Below are 19,019 nucleotides of genomic sequence, written 5' to 3'. Positions count from 1 at the left end.
AGTTAGACAACGACCTCAAATCGCCGGAATCAAATAACCAGAGCCAATGTTATGTATGGGGTAGCTCTGGATGACTACACTTCGCACGGTTTCAATTACATGTCATGTATTGGTCCCATTCACCTCTAAAGAAAGCATCGTAAAATGTCGGAAAACTGTCGATTATTAAACTTCCCGACCTGTCCAGTCACTGCTTTACAATGTTTAGCGTCCAAGGGTCCCAGGGGCTGTTAAAATCCCGAGCTATCGATTATCCTAAAGGTAAATACCCATCCACATTTCAGCAAGCTCAACCTGTCCAGTGATTTCAGGTTTCCAAACTGGCCGGGCCAAACGATGGACACGTGTGTCCCAAGAACCCGGATGGTGTATGTGATGGGCGGCCATCTTCGTGAACTTCAAGCCAGTGGGCAAGATGAACATGCTGAAATATGGACGGATATTTACCTTTGGGATGATTGACAGCTCGGGATTTTAACAGCAAGGTGCCCTGGGTGGCTAAGCATTGTTAAGAAGGAACTGGACAGGCCGGGGAGGTTAGTAAAGGACTCTGAAACTTTACGGAGGAAAACCTGAATGAGAGCAATCCATGACTATACGAGCCCCTGCGAAGTGTTTTCATCCAGGGCTACGTATGGGGATCCTTTCCTGCCTATAGCGCTGTGTTGTCTGCTGTTCCTTCTCTGAACAAACCAGCGACAGAGCATATCCATGGACTGCAAGAGGACAATTAATGGTCATTTCAGTTTAAACCTGAGTCGCTACTGTGTGGGAAAATGTATACCCTGTTACTATTCATTCAACCTACTACTTTAAACTTTCAAAGATTATATTAATATTAATTATTAGCACCGTTTTCAGTCACAGTGCATATAACTGACGTGGTGCATTTGTTATTCTCGTTGAATACCTGAGTTAGAAAACGATATAAATTTCAGTTGAAAACAAAGAATTGCACCAGGCTGTTTACTCCATGTAGGTTTTTCACTCAATAAGCCACTAGCTACAAACGTGACTACATACATCCTAGTAACCATCTACAAAAAATTTCATTTAATCATTCATTTAATTGTTGGATCAGCGATTGAAAAATTAATTTGTTCATTTTAACAGAAAGTCTGTTGTCTGAGCGATGCTAGAATGTATTCTGCCATATAGCAACAGGTTGTTTTGTTAAATATAGCACACATATTAATGTGTGCCTAACGATTAATTCAACCTAACGATTCTATTAGACGAACGGGACACTATGCTGAATATGACATAATATTGTGTTATAACAGGCTTTCTGGTAAATTGAACAGATAAATATTTTGAGTGTACATGGTTAGCAATAATTTTGTGTCAAGCTCACAGTTAGCTTTAAAGGTGTTAACAGTGACGCCCAAATGTTACTAAGTAAGCATGACAGTTTTGTTCATTGCTTGTAAATCTGGTTGACTTTAAACAGCGTAATGGGTACGGGGCCATGGTCTCAGCACACACAGCTACGGGTTCAAACAAATGTCTACTTTAAAGTCAGACAAAAAAGAAGAAAAAACACTAGTATGAAGTGTATGTCAGACGAAAATTTTTTTTTCTAGTGTGCTAGTATGCTGCTTTTAAAACACTGGATACTTGAGTGGCCTTTTCTAGCCATATTGTGACGTCACATAAGGTTTTGGCAAGGGCTTGATAAATGCAGTCTTCTAAACTACTACATTAAAATGCACAGTGCCATAAATGAATTAACTGAATAGACCTTAAAGCAAATTATTTCTTAATGAATGTATCATTCGCTGATGTAGGCCCTATTATGCACTGGAGCAGCCAGGTATCATTCATTGCTTTGATGAAGACTCTGAAACCTCTGAAAATATCGCGAGAAGATTAGGTTCAACGAGCGGTGGACATGAAAATATCGCGAGAAGATTAGGTTCAAGGAGCGGTGGACATCAGGCAACATCAGGCAACAGGACTTGAACACGGACAAATTTCAAAACTGTAACATGACTGTTAGTTCAGTAGCATCCATGGCACCTGCTGACAGATAAATGAGATTGTGAGTGTCACGGTGTTAAAGAATCCAGTCTTGCAGTTTCCTTTGGTGTTTGAGGTCTTGGAAAAACTCCCTACCGTATGCCATTTGGAATTTACCACTTGAATATTTAGACCTGAAGTCAATAGTTAATACAATCACGACAGAATGCCCTAAAATGTTACAAAACATAAACTTTATGTCTTCTGTCATTTTCTGACTGCAAAGAAAACTGCCGATGCAGTCTTTCTCGTTCCTGTAGCTCACCCCTCTCCCAACCCAGAGAGTGATAAAATGTCAACTTTCGTCAACAAATCTGCGATTATGTTTGAAAAGATTAGCTTGAATTAGTGAAGGAAGTATTCCTAAAGGTAAACACTCTGTTCCTGAATTGACTGGGGGTTCAAATAGCTCTGTTATTGTATGACTGTTGGCAATATGTGAGTTAACACATTGAATCAAAAGTATGTTTATAAAAGGGGGCATAACATATACAAAGCTACCTATCTGCGAGGGCTATCATACAAAACATGAACTAAAAACATGCACTGTCTTAAATATAGCAAGGAAATCTGGCCACCCTTGGTGGTACGAATATGTGAAATTTTGGGCCTTGGCCCATTGACTATAAAGCGAAAGGTAGAGAGCGGTGCATGTGCTGTAAGGAGTACGAGGAGTTAGTTCACAATCCCGAACAACAACGACCTCATACCTGCTCGCCGCAACTAAGAATCAGGTTTATAAATACTACATGGTGAAAACATACGCAGATTGTTTCCAACAGCAAAGTCAGCCGGTTCGTTATACACTGATAAACGCGACCGGAAGTATACACATAAAGGCCTGCTTCAGCAGCTTTTCCGGAGAATTCACCGCTAAGCATCACTGGGTCAAATAACGTGTTTAGCCGTTACTAAAATCCTCTTAAGTAAGGTTTTCACATAGAGATGTGTGTTACCGTGAAGAGTTCACATGCGTAGATATACAGCCACATTTAAGCGTTTCTACGCATTTTCCTGAAAACCATTGTTCCATGAACGTTGTCCAGTACTATAGGGTATTACAGCGTACAGGCAATACATGGGGTATGTTTGGAATGGCTTCACAACACGTAGGTAAAGCGCAGTTTGGAGCTGGCCAGTTCCCTCTTCAGTTTGTCCTCCAATCGCTCGTTCTGAGATACCGTAAACCAGTTCTTCCAGTCGCCAACTTCACCTGTACGAAACAGATAAAATCAATAATTATGCGACAATAATCGGTTGTCCTTATAAAAAAACGAGTCAAGTGCACCTTGTGACAACTAGTGCACGCATTTTTACTTGATTAAGAAAACGGTAAATGCACCACGCCCAGCAACACAATCGTTAACTGTCAAGATAAATTTCCACTTAAAGGTCGATAAGGCGGTGTACTGTTGCTACACAAAGAGGGATATCATTAAATATTTCAAAGGAAAATTGCAAGAATGACATTATTCACAGTGAGTGCCAGTGAGTCATCAGTTACAAAATTGGTTCAGTATGGGGAGACACTGCTTATGCAAGCAACTATATATTCAAAAAGTGTAATCCCTGTTAACGATAATACTGTTAATCCACTTTCTAAATGACATCTATACCTATCTGATATATTCACCTAAGGATACTTAACGATAATACTGTTACTTAATCCACTTTCTAAATGACATCTATACCTATCTGATATATTCACCTAAGGGAGTGACGTCGTTTGTGATCATCAGAGGGGTAATGCATGTTCGCTGTAAAGTCTACCGGTCAACTACGCTCTATTCTTTCGTGGAAGGCCTGTTGGTCGAGTGGTCTAGACAGTTGACAAGTATTGCTGGCGGTTTGGTGCCTGACTCTGAGTTCGAAACCCGCAGTGGTCTCAGCCAAATTTCAGCACTAGAATCTGTGCTATATTCAGAAAGTGTAATCCCTGTTAATGATAATACTGTTACTTAATCCACTTTCTAAATGACATCTATACCTATCTCCCTCGCAGTTTATTATTTTGAATTCAGCGCCACTGCCCTGATAATATCTCACGTAATGAAACGGAGGTAGGTTAAGCATTTGAGGTAATCAGTACTGGGCCCTGTGTTGCTAAAACAGAGGAGGTAACAAAGATTCATGTACTGAACTAAACACGCGTGTCGCTTAATTAATGCCCAGTATGCCCAGCAACAGAATATTCGAACTGGGGGTTTCCCAGCAACTCAGCATCCGGATGCAGAGACGCCAGTGACTACATGCTCACTTGCCTCTCGGCTGAGAAAGTGGATATTTAGATTTGGACTCGACCAATGAAAACACAAGTGAATATCGGTTCTGATTTTGAATTTAATGAGGTGACTTTGTAATCACTGACAGTGTTTTGTAAAATGTCCTGAAAGCGACGTCTCCAGTTGACCTTCTGCGCAAGGTCTTGTTGAAACAGACATTTGTATACCAGCTATCAACCGTAATGGACGGCGTGGTCAATAATTGCAAGACCAATTTCAAAAACATCGTTCATCACAAACCACCAAAAGAAATAAAGGCAATATACATAGATATCATGAAAGAAATTAGGAAATTGAATCTCCTATGTTTGAACCGATATGATCATATGAATTTTCTCAATAAAACTATACTTCCTTATGGGAGAACTTTTTGAGCAAATTTTCCTGTCAATATCCAGCGGGGTATCAATGTCATTGCTCACGCTCACCTTTCCTGTACATCATCGGCTTCCCTTCCCGCCAGTCCGCCTTCTCCACCTCGTCATCACAACTGGCCTTGGCCTGTTTCATATTCTTGAACGAGCATTTGTCCATTATTCCCCGGTATAGCTCAAGGTTTTCTCCTTTACCCAGAAATTCAGCCAATTTGCGAATCTGTGCCAGAGGATCCTGAACAAAGAATGAGGGGCAATAAAATATACATTAGTATAATATAAAGGGAAAAAATACCTGGAACAAACCACAGCATTGATACGAACAAAAGATACGAGAAAAACAACAGATTTACGAGTTTTTCAAAAGCGACTTAAAGATTTGATAAACTATCCGAGCAGTTAGATCATTTGTACTGTATAGGGACACAAGCTGGCTCAATCGATTATTAGGCGTTGTTCCAATCGCAGCTAAAGTCACAGGTTCGAATCCAGTTCTTGTTGGATCGTCTGCGGCTTTTTACAAAGAGATGTATCAGGTACCGAGCGAATGTTGACGGTGTAGTTTTGGCACACGATTCCACAAATTCCACAACATACAAATGTAACCCGACAACCGTGGTATAAGTGTAAAATTTTGGGGTATACGGTATTGAATAACAATCAAATAAGTAAGTAAATAAAATTATACTCTTATAGATCTCATCTTTTGAGAAAACTGAGAGATTAGATAAATGCGGACTTACAGTGATTCCCCAAGTCTTGGACTCTTGCACTGTTTTCTAAAATCTGATGTCAACACAACATTAGGGGAATTCTAGGCCAGTAAGGTCTAAACGATATTATATTTATACATAGACCATTTTGTAATTAACATCACTGTATTTTCTTTACCAAATTCTCGCGCTATAGAGGTGTCTATGCGGCTCTTATACAGAATATAAACCATTACTTGTCTTAACATTACAGAATTTATACATGTTTATGTTTAAGACGTGGCAAAAGGAGGTGTATAAGTTGCTTCTGTTTACGTACTTAGATGAACAGTTAAAATAGAACATGATATCTGAGGATAACGGACAAGAGGCCCGATTTCACCGAATACGTTTCACCATTTGCCAACTGTCTCACTTTTGTCGCTGCTTGGTTTTACCCTCCATGATGTAATCTTTTATAGTTTATGTTGGTCTTAGTATGTTGTTGTCGGTATGGTTACGGAGCCGTTAAAGTGACATAGTGAAAAAAAACTTTTGAGCGAGAAAAAAATATTACCTGGTAAAAAGAGAATTTTTTTTTAACGCCCTGCTTTTAAAAACCGGGGCTTCGACATAACTGACCCTTCATACGGGTTACAATATAATCTCATCCATATGTACGGGCTACTGCATGGTCATCACTGCCATAATGCTTTTACAAATTAACCTTAATTAACTAAATATCGCTTTCAAATTATACTTTCTCAGTCCCAAAATGTTCTTTTAGACGACGAGGAAAGCCAACAAGATTTTAACTTCTAACAATCTGGAATTATTATTAATAAAGTAAACATTCAACCAAATAATACGATAAGGTTAAAACTTATCACAGCCGTCGTCAGACATGTATGTAAGGCCTTTGGTCCTAACGTATATATAGCTTGCCTTAGTTCCACCCTGGCTGGAAGGATTAAGTACATGTATTCGAACAGCGTCTCACATATAGCTGTTGTAGTTGAGATTGACAGAACTCAACAAGGCTACATAAGGGTGGGGCAGCACACTGTATTTCGTATTTTATTTAGTCCATATATGTTTCTTTGAAATCTCTATAATAATAAGCTACTTCGTTGATATATGGAAATGCATTGCCTGCCTGAAACATGTCGCTCTAAAGCGGTGTAGATGCACTCTCTTATCTTTTCAGTTCGTTCTACATGGAGGTAGAATTCTACCTCCATGGTCACTGTTTCTGCGGTGCCGGTCAAGCAAAGTCGTACAGGTACCTGTATATACCTGTATATACGATTATGTCCATTGTAACCAATAGAATTGATTTAAAATACAAGTTATTCACCTCATGGTAAACCCTAGTCAAAATATGTAGTTATGAGTGAGAGATGGTTGTCTGTGTCTGCCATATTGGCCATTTGATGGCCTAAAAGTCTTGGCCAATTAAGACTTTAAAAGTCGGGGGTTAAAAAAAGATTTTCTCTTCCCCCAAATTTTTTTCACCATTTCATCTGTTTTTATCTTGCAAACTTTTTTTTCTCTTCCAAAAATTTTACAGATCTGTATATGGCCGAAAAACACAACGGCAAAGGGAGATAATTAACTAAACCAGCCACCACAACATGTGACACACGTAGGTCGCTGTCAGTTGACAGTTTAATCATAACCAGGCTTTAATTTGAAATGACTGTCACAATGCTTACATTCACCCTTGACACCACCCCTTATCTCTATGCACTCGACGCATCAGGTAACACAGCATGCGCCAAAGTGCAATAAGCATTTCACATTCAGACAAACGTCCTTGTGTGCAAAAGGGAGTAAACACTGGCTCAAACGTACGAATGTCACCTAATGTATTCTCCCGCGTTGGACGAGTTTATTTTAACCATCGGGATTGTGTGTTGGAATCCAGATCCCGCTGTCTGCGTTACGGTTTTGAAGTTGTGAAGTTATCGGTGTGACGGTGATTGGTGTCTGTCATTAGATGATTGACAGCTACCCGCAACACCATGGCGCGTCTGGTTGTAGATCAGAACATTCATTTCTTCCTGAAAATTATAGCTCACCTTCAACGTTGTCATTTTTAGGGAAGTTATTATCTCCAATCTTATTGCCCAAGACAATAAATCTTTTCTATTCGCTCCGCCTATGTTTAATAGGCTGTTATTCGAGAGCCTTTTAGTCGTCTTTTCAGCTTTATGATTGTTTTTGTATGGAAGCACAGCTCACAGGCAAGTTCTTCATACCAACGTCCCTATGAACAAAATTATGCAACAAGATCGCGATCTGTGCTTGGGTGTACGAGGCAGGTGGTGTCGCTTACGGTGAAAGACATCCCTAAAATAAGAACGTGACGGCAGGTCTTTTTCCCATTTTCACTAATAATATAGTTTTTCGGTTGTGTTGTGGCAATTGCCATGGTGACAAGAACAAGTCAGAAAATCGACAGTCTACTATCTTACCTTTTTCATATCTTCATAGTACAGAACATGTATAGGGAGGTCAGGTCTGGCATCGATCAGATTTTCCCAGTCACGGACATACCGGAACCAGTCCCCATAATCCACTGCAACAGAGGACGAGATCACCAGTTATGATCTGGGATATTGTACAGTATACATGCCACGTTCGGATCGTGCATCGGATACTTTATAGTTACTAAAATTCTACTTAAAACCTTTTTACAGAGAAACGTCTCACGTTATAAACAAATTCATTATTTGATTTATTTATCTGTTGGATATTTACAAGAACCTTCTTTATTCTTCACAATTATTTAATTATTGCAGTCTTTTGATTTCATGTATCGGGTTATGATGATATCGAATAAAGTCTTGTATTATGGTAGAAATCAAGCCGTATTCTTAAGCCTGCCGTCAAGCAAAACGGACGTTCCAATACTTGCAACGCCAATTCCCCAAAACAACCAAAAACAATAAGGCACTATTTATATAAAGTATAAAATTAAGACGCATTCATACCAAGAGAAGCAGCCAACGGAACCACTGTGATATGTTTGAATTGATACAATTGATACGGGTCATATTCGACAAATTTATTTATTGATTTATTTATTTCATTGTTGTTTTACGCCGTACTCAAGGATTTTTCACTTGGGCTCTATACGACGGCCACCAGCATTATGGTGGGGGGAAACCGGGCGGAGCCCAGAGGAAACGCACGACCATCCGTAGTTTGCCGATAGCCGTTTAGACGTACGGCCGGAGAGGAAGCCATGCAGCAAGAGCTGGACTTGAACTCACAACGTCATATTCGACGTAAACGTAATGTCATAAACAATTTCTGCATGTACTTTTATTATTATTGCTACATTAACTGTCGCAAGGTCAAGGTATTCTACAATGACACACATTCTGGTGGAACTATTTAAAAAAACACCAGTCCTTGTTTCAAGAAAGAAGATATCTATACCTTCCTGTCACACAGATTTGCCACAGCTTTCCTGGATTCCAAAAATGCATAAATTCTTATACAACGCTCGTTTTATTGTGGGTCTAGAAGCTGTACTGCTAAACTTGCATCTACTCCCTTAACGAAGGTACTGTAAAAAGTGCAGTCGTTTTGGAACAAGTACTGATGTCCAACTGCAAAAAAAATCCAGGCGTCAACTGTATGTGGATTCTTAAATTAAACCATCTCAATGAAGAACTAGACGCTCAAATACATGTATGGAATAAGGACATCTCCACTTGGTGTTACTCTATTCTCTATGCTACTATTCCTCATCGATATAATTTCATCACTGAATGTTCTACTAGAGTTTAATAAAACCGGTCACCGCTACATCAAAGGCAAGAAAGCGGTCTGCGGTTCCACTATCAATGTTACTGTTTATGATATGCCTCGTTGCCATGTAGGTGCTTAAATTTCTCATATCTATGTGAAATTGGGAAAAATAATATATCAACAGTGTACAGGTATTTTCGAACCACCCACACCGTCTATATTTATTTATTTATTTTCTTATTTGATTGGTGTTTTACGCCGTACTCAAGAATATTTCACTCATACGACGGCGGCCAACATTATGGTAGGTGGAAACCGGGCAGAGCCCAGAGGAAACCCACGGCCATCCGCAGGTTGCTAACAGACCTTCCCACGTACGGCCGGAGAGGAAGCCAGCATGGGTTGGACTTGAACTCACAGCGACCGCATTTATGAGAGGCTCCTGGGTGATTACGCTGCGCTAGCGCGCTAATCAACTGAGCCACGGAAGCCCCACACCTCCTATAGACTGACCTATACTTGTTCTCTTATGAATACGACCATATGTAGAAACTATCAGGCTTCTCAGGCTCGATTTTTCTCATTCATGAGGCCTAGTGGTTAGCGTGCTAGTACAGCACAATGATTCACAAGCCTCTCAAATGCGATTGTTGTGAATTCAAGTCCAGCTCATGCTGGCTTCCTCTCCGGTCCTACTTGAGAAGTTCTGTCAGCATTCCTAGGATTATCGTGGATTTATTCGCTGACTCTGTCCGGTTTCGTCCCACCGTAATGCTGGCTGCCGTCGTATAAGTGAAATGTTATTATGTATGGCCTAAACAACAATCAAATCAATAAATAAAATTTCTTATGCACTAAATTAACGGTGTATAAATGAGCTGCTCGCTCTAAACAATTCATATATGGTAAGGGCTGTGAGTGATATGCATGCACCTTCGCTGGATTTAAAGGATGGAATTAAAAGGATTTAAGGATGGACTCTTCAGACCTTATCTGGACTTATATTTGTACAAAACTATCACCTGTCGAGTCGATTTTACGACAAGAGGAATAGTTTTAAATTGACACTGTAAATTACCCTTATTTAGATAGCAATAAAACAAAGGGTCCTGTATACGGCGTAATATCTCGCCTTGTAGCATTTGTTAGATCCTGTGTGTCGCATGACGATTTCATCTGTGTCCAATTGCGCTTCTCCGGCGCTATTGGTCATATTTGAACAGTCGCAATCAAAGTCCATGTGAGATATATATTTTGGATTATCGACAACCTATAAACTAGCATGGTACAAGATACGGATATCTTTTAATGATTCATTCGCCTCGAACATTCCTTGCGTCTCTCCATCATCAATGAAAACTGCTGACTGTACCTCTTCGCATGAATCCGTCCTAAATTCTCACTTGATATATAATTTCTTCGTTCTTTGGTGGATTTGTTGAACGTTGTCATGGAAAATGACTTAGGAACGTATATAGGAACGCTGTATATAGGAACGTCTGTTTCGAAGTATAGATTTAACATTCCTGAAAATTGTTCTGTTCGGACAGTTACTAAACCAAAGTTTTACATGACTTGAACCCACTACCTTTCTAGATGTCTAACAAAAGGATTTTATGGTCTAGCTCACCTGGAAATTGCTTTCCACCATGCGCACTGGACCATGAAATTCTTTTCTTAAAGATTCAACATGATGACGACTGTATTCACCTAAAGAATTGCCTCTTTGTGATCTACAGTGAACAAACTTACCTCTACCCTCCATGAATAGTTCGAAGTAGCCGGCCCAGGTACCCTCATAGCCATAGAAGGGCAGAAGATTGAAGGTGTGATTGTACATGGACACCAGCATGTCTTTTGGATTTCTCAATAGGTAGACGATCTTACATCTCCGGTTGATGAAATCTGACGGGATGTAATCTGGTGAGACATGCGTGTTGAGGGCCCGAGGTGATGGCTGGGCGTCTAGACTGGCGTTGCTCACCGCTTCCATCATGACTGATTCCTTAATGGCCGGGCTGTAAGAAGCCTCTCCCTGTACAATCATACTAACCACCTCCCATATCCAGTGTGTGCCTGAAACATAGAAACGAGTATGGTATACAGAGAGCCAGGGCCTATTTTCTCGAAATGTTAGTAAAGCAACCGCTTTTAACTTTTCCCGGAGGGCTGGTTGTCTTTTGACATAATACGGATACTGATTTAATTCCGACGTCTAGAACATTCTTTGTGTCTTTCCAGCATTACTGAAAACTGTTGACTACTTCTCTTTGCATGAGCCCGTCTTAAGTTCATACTTTATATACTTTCTTACTTTTTGGTGGTTTTGTGTTGAACATTGTTTTGAGAATTGGCCTTACTAATAAATCAATATATATTGATCTGAAACGTCCATCCTCATATTGATCTGAAACGTCCATCTTGGTTGACGCCTAGTATATGTCTGTTTTGACACATAGATTGTAACACATAGAAGACGTCTTAAACAAAAAAAGAAAATGGACTTCTGAAGTGTGGGAAAATGTTCGCCCTATACTGTTCGGTTTGAAGATTATGTAAGGAAGGTATTTGCTAAAGCAATTCTTCCTTGAAATCACTATGCTACCTCAAAACCCTGATCATTAATGACATTCGACACAGACAATGAACAGTCTGTTTTTAAGGCCGAAACGTCGTGTCATGATAAAGATCACTGACCCACAGCTGTCACTGATCATTAGCTGGAGTACAAACAGTTGAAATAAAGGTTTAATTTATTTCTGGACAGCTATCACAAAACACATACACGAGGTTTTTTTTGGTTTTTTTTCTCGTTTATAAATTACATACCTTTAAATTACATAAAATTTCAGCCGCTTTTCATTAAGGGGATCAGAGCTATACATGAGTTGTACGTGGGCTGACTTGATCGATAATTTAGTCCATTTAAAGCGTTTTATGGAAGCTCTTGAATATCGTACTCATGTGAAAGTGGGAAAGGTTTACCAGCAACCTCTGGATGGTTGTGTGTTCCCCCCCCCCCACGCTCTGCCCGATTTCCTCACACCATAATGCTGGCCGCCGTCGTATAAGTGCGATATTCTTGAGAAGGGCGTAGAATACTAATCAATTGTACTCAATTGAGCATTGTACTCAATAAAATAATGACATTTTTTTTTAATCTTTTGCATGTAGGTACTACATCGCTATGATATTAAAATTACGTGCACGTAACGATAAGCGCAGTTTGTATTACGGCGATCCACTCAGACGAAGTAGACACCTGTTTGGTACGCAGAGGGACTGATTTCCTGATGACGTTTTGTGGGCAAATTGGTAACGCAGTTCTGATTACGATAAACTGATGGTAAATCCGGCTTGGACCCGAATCGCCAGTGCGCGAGAAAATGTACCCCATTGTCGTAAACACCACTCACCTATAGCAAGTATAGCAATGCGCTTTACTGAGGCGCTCCTGAAAAGCTGAGGTGAATGGGGTTAACTCAGTGATTAATGAAGTTGAATTAAAAATAACGTATTCTGGATTTAGACCATGAATGTACAACACAGCTATATTGAAGTTATAAGTACGGCAAGGTCATGTTTCCCACTCAAACTGATATCAGAATTTAATGTCAGTCCGCCAAGAATCCGCAATTAATAGGAGCTGAAGTTCTTATTAATTATCAAACCAGTACATTTACCAATAACTCATACGAATATTTCATTTAAAATTAATCAACTGTAAATTATTCACGAATTAAATTTCACACCCTGCCATCATGGAAATTTGTCAAACAGCATAAATTAATTTTTTCACCGTTACATGTTCCAAATTTTCTTACCACACTTGGGATATCCGCAGACGAGGATGTCGTCATTTCGTGCATGTATGTCTGGAAACTGTTTCAGTCGTTCGTCCAAATTCGGAAAAGGCGGGAAGTAAATATCGGTACCTTGTACACGGTAACATCTGACTGTCTGATTGAACGGATCTTTGATCTGTACCAAGTCAGCACGGGTTTCTGGCCTTTTCACTCCATCCATTGCTCAAATGAAACCTTTGTCCGTATTCAGTATGTGCGTTTTCACTCTCTGAGCTTTACTTCTAGAATGTTAGAGGAAAGCATATATATTACGGTCAATGAAATGTGATCACGTGACACTGAGAGAATTTAATTCGTCCCTGTTCAAGACCAATCACAACATCTCATGTTCAAATAGAGCCCTGTTGGTATGAAGGTAGGTGAAGTAGCCCGACGATTTAATTTGGCAGATAGAGGCCACAGGCCATTTTGTCCCCGAACTGATGGTGCAGAAGCTGATGGTGCGGAGGCGATAACGGAGAGTGGTTTGGCTGATGAATTGCAATCAATAAAACAACCTCCTTACTATTTAATTAAACGTTTGAGGAAAGCCAGTAAACGAGCACTGGAGTTTGGGGAGAACAGAAGGAAATGACAGACGTCTTTAGCCTGCGGACGTCTTCAGTCAGTCCTCTTCGCGAACAGCCATTTCAAACCGCTCGAATACACCGTAACCGTCTTTCCAGGGCAAAGTACCAGTCAATCAGGAGTTCCAGGTTTTAGAACATGTGACAAAACCACGAGCTCTTACGAAGGTGCCTTATTCACGGCTTGTGAAATATAAAACAGACAAATGCAGAAATTTAACGTTAATATTTTCCGGCAGTATACAAAATACAAAACAGAAGTACATGCAGACGCAGTAAGCTTGATGACCTAGCCCACAAACAGTTAGGCCTTTCTAATGTCTTCATCTTCTCAAATCCTCCCGGTTGCCATAGTGACACTAATCCTTGTACCTTACTTGAACACTATATTCTTTGAGGATTAATCTTGTTTCAGCGGTATAGTGTTTTTCCGAAGCTGCCAGCAAATCGGTAAATTACAGTATTTTAGATAATGTTTTTAGATGTATTGGTGCTTTTGTCACGATTTAAAAATCTCTTCTTCCCATTCAAGCTCAAACTACCAGCCTGCACTATGCAGAGAAATCAAATTACAGGCTCTGTCTCTGACAGCAATCAGTTGTATCCATGAAGACATTGTGTTGCACCAAATAGATGTAAAATATCCAGCGCTAAGGCTGGCAAATTTGGCTGTAGCTGTCAAAGACGTACTTCCATTGACACGTGACTGAACGGTGTTTAAAGGTCTTTGTCTTTAATGTTAATGTACGAAATATGTTGATCGTTCTATATATGAAAATATATTTGTATATTTTTCGAAGTCTGTGTATTTAATGGCCACCCCATTTGAGAGTTTTGAATCATACTTAAACAAATCCTTGAAAGTTACTTCAAAATGTACTTGAATATAAACATTTATTTGTTTATTTATTTATTTACTTATTTGATTGGTGTTTTGCGCCGTGCTCAAGAATATTTCACTTATACGACAGCGGCCAGCATTGTGGTGGGAGGAAACCAGGCAGAGCCCTTTGGGAAACCCACGACGATCCGCAGGTTGCCGAGAGACCTTCACACGTACGGCTGGACATGAAGCCAGCATGAGGTGGACTTAAACTCATTGGTGAGAGGCTCCCGTCTCCTGCGAACTAACTAAGCCAACGAGGCCCCGATACTTAACATGGCTATTCCTATCAAAATGCTGCATAAATTGTAGGCCTATTACTCCCTCTCAAGCAAATGACGAGATTCACACACTGACGAGATTTGTCTCTCGTGTGGAAGCCTAAACAACTGGAAAGACATTGAACCTCTGGGAATAACCTTTAAACGTTAACTATGGGGGAAGGATTATGGGGTCAACTTCCGTGAGTAATAATGTTCCCTCGTTTTGAAGAATCAAAGCTCCAAATGTCAGCACTTATCATCATCTATGCATCTATGCCTAGCTGTATGCTTTATTCCTGGTCTGTATGTTTATCGGTATATAATGAAATCCTTATTTACAGACATGATGTTTCAATCTATTACGAATAGAAAACGGACCGAGATGGCTTGTCGTTGTCTTCAAACAGGTTTTTCCCATACATTTCACAAGCATCAGTTTATACACAAGTTTTATTCAAATCTAATGTTGATTTATCGTTATCGCTCGTGGTAATTGCATTATATGCCCAGCGACAGGACGATAAATAACCCAGAATTCGCTTAAAAAGTCCAATTTTTTAAAATATGTAGCCGAGCAATGAACTAGGGGCCTCTCACCAATGAGTTCAATTCCAGCTCATGCTGGATGCCTCTCCAGCCGTATTTGGGAGGTCTTTTAGCAACCTGTGTGTTCCCCCAGGTTCTGCCGGATTTCCTCGCACCACATTGCTGGCCGTCGAATATGTGATACATTCTTGAGTACGGTGCAAAATCCAGCAGATCCACAGATAACTTTCACGTACCGTAATGTAAGTAGTGTAGCTCCGAAAAACGAAGGCTTCATTTTGACTGAATTATTTCAGTATTTTATTATGCGATCATACTGATGATGCAATTTCCGTAATACACAAGTAGTGTAACTGCGAAAAACAAAAGGTTGGGTGAGATTTTAATGGATGTATGTGATCGAATATATGTTAATATTTCTCATGGTGTTTCATTTTAGCTACTGATATCTGCTAGGAGTGAATTAAGTCCGTGATTCACTTATATGTGTAAACGTTAACACAACATTTTGGATAGTTTGCCGTGTTTGACTGCATGTTGGTAAAGAATTATTTCACGTACAAAGATATTCAAGATGTTTTGAATACTGGTACTTAATTTTGGATAGTTCTTCGTGTTCCTTTGCATATTGGACATGAATTATCCCCCCCCCCCCCCTTCCCACTCCTCCCTCCTTCCTAGAGCACTATTTAATGCATGCAAAGAGATTCAAGATATGTTTAAACTTCTTGTGATAACTTTCATGAATCTCAAGTCACCAAAGCTAAGGCATTTTTCGAGCATAAATAGTATATTATAATTTCGCCTATGAATTTATCTCCAAATCATGTTGTCTGCATGTACTTTTATAAGGGTCGAATGTGCCTGTCTATTCACTATCTACCTCCAACCACCACTGCTATATGAGAGCTATTAGTGTTGCCGGTTGTTGCCATACCAACGATGCATGGAGTTACATGCTGGTCTGTACACCCCATGCATGGTCCTGTACCCTGCTTAACACACTTTACGGATACTTTTGTGAAGTTCCCATCGCCCAATCCATGGATCTTAGTTATAACCTAGAAAACGCCCACCAATGCGTAAGAGATATATTCTGCGTATACAAAGCACGCCTACAGCATCCATTAACTGAAGATTTCGTGTACCCCTACTCTGCCTAAAGCCATATGTACGTATATACCATCAAATATATAACCCAGGACCATTCCGCAATATTCTTCCACCCTGAAGTCTATACCTGCATATATCTTTAGCACAAGACCTAGACCTACATATCTGCACGCATTACCTATTCACCCGTCGCCCATACAATGACATAGCGTCTGCTGATCGTCAATACTGTCCCTTAAAGTTCGCACTCGCTCGCCTTCGCTGTTAATACAGTGAGGTGAAAGTCCACATACACACTGACATTAAGTTTCGACTCACCGCTGGAGTAGTCCGTCTGGTGAATAACAGCGCTAGTGCTGGAAGTTTAAGTTGTAACATGTGTTATATACATGCAAAACAACTTAAACAGATTGCCTTTCACACGACTACCCCGGTCCGCATCATCGTAGGTTGGGACCTTCAGTCATGCATGTGGGGGCACCTGTTACTATAGCCCTGACAGCTGTACTTATGTACATGTTGTCCCCTGGCCGCAGGATTATTATCTGAGGTATACATCGAGGATCAGTCAGAAAAACATGTCCGGCCTTCGCCTGGTCAGATTATATGGCGTGCCAGTAATACAGCCTCAATGCTAACGCCCAAGGCCTAATTTAGAAGTTGTGCACTATAGCTAAAAGTATGAAAGCCGACAGTGGACTTCTCACTACATCAACTCCACATAACTTGCCACATCGGTTTGTAATACAAGGGGCTATGTTGCAGATCCGCTGGATAGCGAAAGGCCCTCTATCGAATATGTCAGTGACAATCCAACAAGTGTTTTCACTCTTTCTTAAATTCTACCGTGAATACACTCTTGCTGGCATCTACGGACAGCGCTTTCAGGGCCGTGTTACATTTGCGTCTGATGATGTATAACTAAGCGATAATTATAAGAGCTGCATAGGAATTCATCTTTATTACATCAGTGTGGCTGAGATACTCACCTTTAACACTATTCCATCGATATGGTAATTGTTCACAAACTGCGGGTTTGAGATTTGACCTGGATATCATGCCTATAGAATGTCTAACTTCATCAATGAAAACTGATGCTTTTAAATATTTACTACTTAAAAGAATTTCTCACACATTTCTCACATACTGCGTGGTGTTTTAGGTTGTTTAAAAAAAGGGGGGGGTTTAACGATCATCGACTTAGGTCTGTATAAAGTCTTCTGACGCATAGATTCTTATATACTGGTGCTGCATACCATGTTAAGTCGGATGCCCCAGCCTGAAACATTTCGGACCTGCTGGTCGCTCATACAATGAGATACCACCTTTGTCTAATTTCCGGACCTGTCGGCCGCCCATACAATCTTCAGATACCACATATGCCTTACTTCCAGATCGCCTGTTTGCCCATACCATTTTCGGGTGCCACCTTCGCTTCATTTCGAGACCCACTCTGGCCCATACCATCTTTGGATGCCACCTTTATCTGATTTTGAGACCGCTTGTTGGCCCATACAATCTTCGGGTGCTAACGATGTCTCTTTCTAGATCACCTAGCTGTTTTCCCATACAATCTTCGGATGCCACCTTTTTCTCATGCATTTTCGAACCTACTATGTGTATAAATATCTTTGTCATATGTCCTCTTTGCCCCATTTCCAGATCTGCTTGTATGTATATAATTGCGGATGCAATCCATCACTCGATTTCTGGATCCTCCGGTGGTACATGCTATCTTTGGACATTACCCAGAGAAAAGTCCTCAGCGGCTGATGGTGCCCTCATTTGTCCAATTGATGGTGCATAACCATCACCAGGTGTTGGGAAGATCAGCAGCAACCTGCGGATGGTCGTGGGTTTCATCATAATGCTAGCCACCGTCGTATAAGTGAAACATTCTTGAGTACGGCGTAAAACACCAATCAAATAAATAAATAAATCACTGGATGCCGCTCAGATTCAAATGTTTCTAGACGGCTGTTCTCAAAGCGGTATAACGTTACGCCGGTCGCAAGTACCGGGCGGCGTATACCGTCAGTATGCGACGTCATTGTGATTAGGCCGGCGTAATATTACGACCCCTTTGAGAATTCGCGCCCAGATCTACGAATGACTGGCGTATACTTCGACACATTCCAGGACCATCTATATAAAGATGTCCCACTTTGACCTTATATGAAGCTGGTACCGTACTCCTCACAGCGCATGCGTCGCTCTGTACCTTTCGCTTTACATCACCGCCACCACTAGTAAATTTTGTACAGAAATACTGAAAAACGCCGAGGTCACTGGGGGTCACGGTGATGAGACAGGAAGTGATGTCATAAAACACGAACAATCCGTCTCAACCTTATATACACATGGACTCTCTTTATCTAGAGTATGTATAACATGATTCTAATCAAGATATGGAATCTGACCTAGAAGATCGGTAGAACGAGTTTTGATTATAACCGTTACACGTTTTTATGGTGGGCACAGATTTATTCTCTGATAGCTTTAGGTCGTAAAGAGGCTTGTAAAAAACTGAAGTTTTGAGTTCTTGTTCGATAGTTTTGAATAAAAGACTGTAGGATGAAGGCTGACGAAAGTTGCGTGGCAGAAGGTGAGAATGATAAACTCGAGTAGACATTAACATTTAGCTCTGGTAAAA

The 19,019-nt window shown here is 40.4% G+C and overlaps 1 protein-coding gene across 2 annotated transcripts; it reads right to left on the bottom strand.

Moving 5' to 3' along the window:
• Nucleotides 1-1,325: 1,325 nt before the first annotated feature.
• Nucleotides 1,326-16,792, bottom strand: LOC135470489 (sulfotransferase 1B1-like). 2 transcript variants are annotated; one of them, XM_064749465.1, is made up of 6 exons: nucleotides 16,685-16,792; nucleotides 12,954-13,216; nucleotides 10,882-11,205; nucleotides 7,845-7,948; nucleotides 4,730-4,910; nucleotides 1,326-3,232 (listed from the first exon to the last, which is right to left on the bottom strand). In XM_064749465.1, the coding sequence occupies exons 2-6, from the start codon at nucleotides 13,153-13,155 to the stop codon at nucleotides 3,120-3,122; spliced, it is 924 nt and encodes a 307-aa protein (XP_064605535.1). In that variant the 5' UTR covers nucleotides 13,156-13,216; nucleotides 16,685-16,792; the 3' UTR covers nucleotides 1,326-3,119. The 2 variants fall into 2 exon arrangements, with proteins under 2 accessions (XP_064605535.1, XP_064605534.1); XM_064749464.1 differs by having other exon boundaries at nucleotides 12,954-13,744; nucleotides 16,685-16,782.
• Between the last annotated feature and the right edge of the window lie 2,227 nt (nucleotides 16,793-19,019).

The sequence above is a fragment of the Liolophura sinensis genome, chromosome 7 (assembly GCF_032854445.1).
Source record: "Liolophura sinensis isolate JHLJ2023 chromosome 7, CUHK_Ljap_v2, whole genome shotgun sequence".
NCBI classification, from domain to species: domain Eukaryota; kingdom Metazoa; phylum Mollusca; class Polyplacophora; order Chitonida; family Chitonidae; genus Liolophura; species Liolophura sinensis.
This window is presented reverse-complemented; position numbering and strand designations above follow the sequence as displayed.

Coding starts and splice junctions, on each gene's coding strand:
- LOC135470489 (XM_064749465.1), bottom strand. CDS start 13,155: ATGGATGGAGTGAAAAGGCCAGAAACCCGTGCTGACTTGGTACAGATC. Junction 7,949..10,881: donor ACTATTCATGGAGGGTAGAG/GTAAGTTTGTTC, acceptor CCTCTGTTGCAG/TGGATTATGGGGACTGGTTC. Junction 3,233..4,729: donor GCCGATGATGTACAGGAAAG/GTGAGCGTGAGC, acceptor TGTTTCGTACAG/GTGAAGTTGGCGACTGGAAG.